The 8,519-nt window shown below is 32.1% G+C and overlaps 1 protein-coding gene across 1 annotated transcript in view; it reads right to left on the bottom strand.

The window, feature by feature from the left end:
• Positions 1 to 1,525: 1,525 nt before the first annotated feature.
• Positions 1,526 to 8,519, bottom strand: part of LOC111053392 (proton-coupled amino acid transporter-like protein pathetic) — a 67,705-nt gene continuing 60,711 nt past the window's right edge. Inside the window, exons 8-9 of the mRNA XM_039431484.1 lie at positions 7,611 to 7,789; positions 1,526 to 1,736 (exon numbers count right to left, since the gene is read on the bottom strand). Of these exons, the coding sequence (XP_039287418.1) occupies positions 1,526 to 1,736; positions 7,611 to 7,789 (390 nt within the window). The remainder of the gene's footprint in view (positions 1,737 to 7,610; positions 7,790 to 8,519) is intronic.

The following is an 8,519-nucleotide window of genomic DNA, read 5'->3' as shown; positions in this document are numbered from 1 at the left end:
TCTGAAACAGTAGCATCTAAAAAATGTCTTCTTAAAAAATAGCTAGTTTATTTGATGAAAATAAACTAATATGGCAACATTTACATACAACTACTCTCACTTGTAAAAGCTCAATACCAAAATAGTTTTCTTTACGTTTCAAGGTCCCTGAGTCCAAAAACATGATTTTTGGGTGTTGGTCTGAGTGTGTGTGTGTGTGTGTGTTGTGTGTGTGTGTATGTATGTCTGTGAAACACGATAACTCCATTCCATTACCGATTGACTTGAAATTTTAAACTTAAGGTCCTTATACCATGAGGACCCGACAATAAGAAATTCAATAAAATTCAATTCAAGATGGCGGAAAAAATGGCGGATAATACTAAAAAACCATGTTTTTCACGATTTTCTCAAAAACGGCTCTAACGATTTTCTTTAAATTTATACCATGGATAGCTATTTATAAGCCCTATCAACTGACATGAGTCCTCATTTCTGGGAAAATGCAGGAGCTGCGTAATATTCTCGAGAAAAATGGCGGATAATTCTAAAAAACCATGTTTTTCACGGTGTTCTCGAAAACGGCTCTAACGATTTTCTTCAATTTATGCCATGGATAGCTATTTATAAGCCCTATCAACTGACATGAGTCTCATTTCTGGGAAAATTGCAGGAGCTGCGTAATATTCTTGAGAAAAATGGCGGATAATTACTGAAAAACCATGTTTTTCAAGATTTTCTCAAAAGTTACTCGACTGATTTATTTCAAATTCATACTCTGTATAGTTATTTATCAGCTCCATCAACTGGCATAAGTCTCCTTTCTGGGAAACTAATGGGGGTTCACCCTATCCTTGAGAAATGGACTTTGTAACCTCCTTCTCGTGCATGAGGTAGGAAGGTAGAGCAGTCTATAAAAATAACACATAGTCGAGATATTTATTTCATCTGTAGAACAGCTGTTTTGACGACTTTTAAAAAATCATCGGATTCCACAATTAATTAACACAAAGGAAAAAGTACTCTGATAACAATTATATAAACACATATACAGTAGTCTGATCGTAGTTTCAAATAATTATGTTGCCGCCAATCGTCATTATGTTCTTTAAATTATTGTCGTTTAGGAATGAGGCTCCCAGTTCAATGAGCAAGGAAAGTTGTGTGAGTGTACCACACCAGATTTTTAATAAAAACGATTTAAAAACTTTTAGCACCCGTTTATTAAAAACTTTAAAATATTTCAACGACTAGTTTCGACCATATAGGTCATTTTCAAGTTAAAATGAAATTTCAAATGTTATTTATTATTTTAACTTGAAAATGAATCTAGACGTTAAAATATTTTAAAGTTTTTAATAAAAGGGTACTAAAAGTTTTTATATTGTTTTTATTAATTTGAATAAGTGAAGTGATTTTATGAAAGTTCTATATGTTTGTTCAATATCAGGATAAGTTTTATACGTTCATTCAATCAATAACTCATGTGACTGATAAAGAAGACAATCAAGTCACAATTCTAATAAAGGATTACACACTATTTTCATTACATTATATCAGATGCGAAAGAACTATATCTAATATACTTACTTGTCAAGCACACCAAGCTTATACGAATAGCATATTCAGCTGCAATGGGGTGGGAAGTGAAGCGGTGCTTTGTGTTCTTCCAGATTATCTCCATAGGAACATAGAACTGCAACGCATACGTCAGGAAAATGGCAACTGCTATCATTGTCTTCACTGACTGCGCCAACCTGTAATTCAAAAAAATAGTTATTTGTATATCTAGAGTGAAAAGTACGACTTTTTCTCCCTGTGGGAAAAAGTTTGAAGCCCGAGGCGAAGCCGAGGGCAGCAATTTTCCTGAGGGAGAAAAAGTATTTTTCGCTCGTGATGTACACAACATTTTTCCTCATCTACATTTTTTTATAGAAACTGCAAATAAAATTATTCTAATAACTTACGTATTGGTGACATGATTCCTAACAACATAATAACCTAAATCTAAAACCTAAAAACCGGTCGTCTGATTGGCACTGCCGATTGCGCTATCTCGGCAAAAGTTGTAACAATTATATCAGCTGAGCAGCTACCAAAAATGGCTGACTCCAGATCACGCGGTTCAGATTTGAATGCAGATCAAAAATATTTGTTGGCTGGTATTTTGAATAGAATAAAATATTTTAAAAATTGTATAAATTTTTATCGTCTACTAATATTAAGAATATAATAATTCATACAAACATATATTTCATGAGTTAATCAAATTTCTGGTTGTGGTATTGAATTCAGTTGACTCAATGACAGACCACCTTATTATGCTTTCTCATCTGAGCTTAGACCTTCTAAACTATTACAATGTAAGTTTCAAAATAGAGATGCTCCCCATGTCAATCAATCAAAATCAAAATCAAAATCAATTTATTTCCATGAAGAACAAAAAATACAAAATATTCATTTTTTACATTATACTTGGAATTTACACTGCAAGGTCTTGGGACCCGTGCGCAGTGTAAGAGTGTTGTATTTTCATTAAGTAAAATTACTAACAAATTTTTTTAATCGTACTGTATTTGCTATGTTTTGATTTAAACTAGAAGAATATGAAAAACTGTAAAAAATAAAAGAGAAAAAGACAGAAAGAACTGATAGATAAAGAAAGAGGAAAAAGACAGAAAGAACTGATAGACAAAGAAAGAGAAAAAGACAGAAAGAGCTGATAGATAAAGAAAGAAACTGAGAGTTTAAAAACTAATATAACAGATCGAAACGCCATTGTTAAAGATAAGTTAAGTTAAGAAATTTTCTGTTATAGAGAAATAATAATATTGAAATATAGTAGAAAAAAGGGAGAATATAGAAAGATATATAGAAAAAAGTGACATAATAGATTTTTTTCATCCAAAATGTATTTTGATCCTCCATATTCAAGCATTCACTCAGAAAAGGCAATCTGTAATATTAGATTCTTTGATCCATTTCTCCATTTCAACAATGAGCTTGTTATTGATGCTATTTGTTATAAAGTGATGAGGGATGAAAATTTACCAATCTAGAACAAGTGAACATGAACTGTCTCCACAAACACTCAAATTTACTCTGGAAGACTCAAAAGTCAGGCTAGATGGTCTAAGGTTATAAATTGATTGTCGTAAATTATACATATGTTATTTTTGTTGATATTCAGTAATAAACTTTTTATGTATAGTTGTCTGACAGTTAAGACATTGAACTCTGCAAATAAGTTGCGAGTAGGATAACGTCTAGGCTTGCCTAATATTGTTTTTATTAAATGTTCTGTATGGTAAATATCTTATTTAAATGACAACTCACTGCTCCACCCCATGCCAGTATACTACTTAATGGACTGCGCATAGGCAAAGTAAATTATTCTTGTTAATCTGGAATTTTTAAGTTTATTAAGGTTAAAAAATTTATAAGTGAGGTATTTCATACGGTTGCACATGTATTTATATGTATATCCCATTTTAAATGTGGGTCTAAAAAAACACCAAGATATTTGGCTTTATCTACTTTTTTTAATTCTGGACACTGGCAAGGAGCTTGAGGAGTGTGATTACAGTTCAGCGAGTGGATCTTAATTGAATTCACATCATTTGGTGGCCCCTTGCATCCGGAGAAAAGGTCATAAAAATACTTTTTGTAACATTAAGTGTTAATAAATGCTTGTTGAACCAAGATTTAACCATTTTCATTCCTTCCTCACTAGACTCAACCACATCCCTCCACTCATCACCCGTAAATGTCAATGTTGTGTCATCTGCAAATGAGACTGTAACACCATTTTTTTATGTTCATTTTAAGTAAATCATTTACGTAGATCAAGAATAATATAGGGGACAATACCGTTCCCTGTGGTAGACCATATTCGGATAAAAAACTTTTGCTGGTTTCAAGATATGACAGCGATCTCTAAGATGCAATTGAATAGCTTTAAAGGAACATCTTTAATACCTATATTTTCCAATTTTTTTAGTATATTTCATGTGGTATAGTATCGAAAGCCTTTGAGAGATCTAATAGAATGACTAATGTTTTTTTTATTATTGTTAAAGTTATTTGATATAATATTGACTATAGTTGTTATAGCATCTGGGTACTTTTGTTTTTCTGAAAACCATACTGGTTTTTATGAAGATTTCGTATTTATAAGGTAACTAACTAGTCTGATTTTTATAAGTTTTTCCAATATTTTTGATAAATTATTCAGTAGGCTTATAGGACGATAGTTTGTAGGATTGTTGGGATCGCCAGATTTGAATAGGGGTATTATATTGCAATTTTGAATTTTCAGGGAAAACGCCGTCAGCAAAGCATTTATTTACTATTTTGTAAGTGGCTTAGCAATGTATGAGGCAATTATTTTCAAACAGATATTGCTTATAGTGTCAATGCCCGCAGCAGAGCTATTTTTTAGTGTTTTAATGACCTTTATTATTTCATATTCATTTGTTGGAAAAAAGAAAAAAGAATGTGGTGATGATAGAGGAGCTGAAGTGGAATGTGTATTAAGGGTTGATGATGTGTCTTTGAGATTTTCATTTTGAGTATTTCTGCAAAGGATTTTCCCACCTGAACAAAGTGATCATTGAGAGTTTTCGGATCAATTTTGGGCTTGGTTGATGATTTTTCATTATTCATAACTTCATTGATATACTTCCAAGTTTTTTTACTATTACCCTTACATTCATCAATTCTTGTTTTATAATAATCATATTTGCAATCAGTTATTAATTTATTTAAAAGTTTTTTGTAGGCTGTATATTCTAATTTTAAATTGTAATTGAAAGGTTGCCTGCTTAGTTTTTTATGCATTTTATCACGTGTACGTATAGAAATTATTAGACCTTTGGTAATCCAAGGTTTTAAAGGTTTAAGTTTATGAGGTATAGTTTTATAAGTGCTGCTATTTTCTATATGTTGAGTGAGAGTGTTTGTAAAAACATCGACCAGCTCATCAATATTTGACTCAGAATTCAACATAGATTCCCAATTCTCATTTTCCAATTTTGATTTGAGTATATTATAATTTATTTTTTTAATAAGTTGTTCGCAATTTATTTTTTTAATACTATTGGTAACTCCGACTTGAAGACATGTGCAAAAATGATCCGTGATATTTGTTTTGAATATTAAACCAGTAACATCATCAGAATTGAAATGTTTATTTTTAAAAAATATATGATCAATACAAGATTCTGAATTATTATTTATTCTTGTTGATTTATTTATGTAGGATTTATATCCCATGGATGATAAAATGCTAAAGTATTCGTTTGCTATATTTGTATTACTATTCAGGTCAATATTCATATCTCCCAAGATAATAACATTTTCATCAGTTTTGAAGTATTGCAAGCATTCGTCCAAGTTATTTAAAATATATCAACAGACGATGCCGGAGAACGGTACAATGCGATAAGGATTATAACTTGCTTAGTGTTGGTATTTCTATCTTGATGATAAGAGAGTTAGTTTCCTGAATGTCGTATTCAATCACATCAACCTTGAAATCATCTCTTACAAAAATACAAACGCCATCACATTTATTGAGCTTCCCTGGCCTGTTTATCATTTTGTATCCATTTAATTTATACTTGAAAGAATGATCTTGAGTTATCCAAGTTTCTGTAAGTACTATAATATGAAATTCAGTTAAGCAGTTCTGTACAACATAGATAAATTGATCAAAGTTTTTCACAAAACTACGAATATTATATGTTATATGTTAAACTACATGTTATTTAATGGAGTCACTTTTACTCTGGGATTTGGCTGATATTTTTAGGTTTGCGTCATCAGCATACAAAACTAGCTCACTATTGCCTTCGAGATATGGTATACCTTTCAGATAACAGATAAAGAGAATTGGTCCCAGAATTGAGCCTTGGGGTACACCGCACCTACTTGTTCTCATTTTTGAATCGAAGGTATTCCTGAATCCCTTGTGATTCATGTGACTTATTTGAACAAACATTTTCCTGTTCATGATGTATGATTCAAATCACTTGTAAGATACACCTGTCACCCCTAAAGTTTTAAGACGACCAAGCAAAATCATGTGCGTAATGCTATCAAAAGCCTGTGTGAGATAAAAATATCCCGACTGCTCTTTCCGAGTTATCTATTGAGTCAATGACAGATTCGATAAATTTTGTTGCTGCTGTCTTGACTGATTTTCCTTTACGGAACCCGTGCTGGAAGGAGTCGAGAAGTTCATTTTTCTCCAAATATTCAAGAAGCTGGTCAGAAACTACACGTTCGTAAATCTTGGAAATTGCTGGTAATAGAGAAATCGGACGGTAATTGTTAATATCATTTTCATCATTCTTTTTATGTACTGGGATAATTTTTGAAATTTCTAACTGCTCAGGAAATATTCCGGTAATAAGAGAAGAGTTTATCAGATGTAGCAGTGGCTTCAACAAAACTTTTTTGGCCTTTTTAATGATGATGATTGGTACGTCATCGTATCCTGCACTGTACTTACATTTCAAACTAGAGATAATTTTATCAAGTTTCATGTAATCAATAGTTTTGAATCTAAATTCTTGATTAATGACATTTGCAAAACCATCACTTTGTGTTGAGTTTTGAGAGTCTCCTATATCTTTTCCTCTTTCGAAAAGTAATTCAAGAAAAGTTCACATATTTTCTTTGGATTAGAACAAATCTGCTCTCCACTTTTTAAAGTAAGGTTTTTAAATAGTTTATTTTTATTTCCAACCTCCGTGTTTATCTCTGACAATAATTGAATAATAGGTAATGATATTAGTAGAACTATTTTCTTACATGTCTTTGATTCTAACTATTACTAAACTTTATTAAATTTATAAAACTTGATAAAATAGTTGCCATTACATTTAACATATAATGATATAAATACTATAACTGTAGTTGCCATATCATACAGTTATTCATTCTTACTCGCGCTTCGCCCCCTGCACCTCCAGTAGGATTTCATTCTTATTACTATAAATGCCCATAATTCATATGGGCTCCTGTCTCTATGTCAACTATTAAATGATTTAAATTGGACAAGAACAGGATTTTTTTATAAAACAAATAGTTCTTATGAATGTTGTGTTAGCAATGATTGCTTTCACTTTTATAGTAAGTTTCATTCTTTCAGATGGCCATAAAAATTATCAATCAAACTCTTATTTATGTACAGTACGGTACTGTACATATTTTTCAAGTAAAATAAAAATTAATCCAAACTTTAACCTGTCTCCTTATTCTTTTTTAGAATAGATTTTTGAATAATTTTTATCCATTACGAACTGCTATATATTTCATCAAGATTTGACACGAAAATAACGATTCGCAGACTATATTATTTGTGAAAAATATAAAATATCTACTCATTATTAATCACATCGGATTCATTGTCAACAGTTGACAATCAGTTGTGATTCGAAAGCATGCTCCAGTCAGTGAGTAAATTTGATATATTTTTCACATAAATAATAAATAGTCTGCAAGTCGTCATTTTGGTGACAAAACTTGACGATTGGATAAGTTAGACTGATTGTCCAATTTTCCCTTTCTTCCACTATCTTTTATAGAGAATTCAACTAAATTTACTGGAAAATTTTTATACTGACGCTAAATGACGAGGCAGGTTGAGCGTGATGCTAGGAGCTGTGTCCGCTCCGTACTTGAGGTAGCCGAAGAAGCCGACCCCGGTGTAGAGCAGGATGACGAGGAACATGCCGATGTTGAGCACACTCGGGCAGCCGATGAAGTGCGCCGGTGTCTTCATGTTGTTCTCAAGTGGCATCACCTGCAACCAATCCCCACTGACATGCTCAAATCAACTATTAGATCTCTTATGGAGGACTGAGAAAATTATCGGAAAATACTCACAGAAGTTTACAGTATTTTATATAAGCGATTGAGGGTGTGATAACATTTAATGCGTGTATGCGTGAGTGCACGTCTAATCATGCATGAGCCGAAAAACACAATCTGGAAAGTGCCATTGAAACACGTTGTGACTTGCATTTAGGTGTTCACACTGAACGCAACCAGTACGTGTTCAGTGTGCGTTCAGTGTGCGTGTTCCTATTGCGCTTTCCATAGTTTGTTTCTCATCTGCAAGATTGGTCATGCACATGTACGCATTCAATGTGATCACACCCTTATTTTCCCATTTATTTGTTTGTATCTCTCCATGAACACGTTATACTGAACACTGAATTATGAATATCGTGATATTAATTATATATTCAATAATTATTCAAATTAAAAAAAGTCGTGGAAGAAAGATTTAGTGAAACTGTAACCAGGCTATTCCTCTTCGGAGTTTTAATAGATTACAATGTTATAAGTTGGCCTTCACTTTCCACTGAACACATCAATTTACAGTATTTTAGAGATTTGTAAAGGTTGAGTGAAAAATAAAAATGGAATATTACACGCCGTTGAAATTAAATGAAATATACTAACATGTTGGATCATCTGCTTGTAATTTTGAAACACTTGGAAAAATTATGATCAAAATGAGATCTAGC

Source organism: Nilaparvata lugens, chromosome 6, assembly GCF_014356525.2.
Source record: "Nilaparvata lugens isolate BPH chromosome 6, ASM1435652v1, whole genome shotgun sequence".
Taxonomy (NCBI): Eukaryota; Metazoa; Arthropoda; class Insecta; order Hemiptera; family Delphacidae; genus Nilaparvata; species Nilaparvata lugens.
This window is presented reverse-complemented; position numbering and strand designations above follow the sequence as displayed.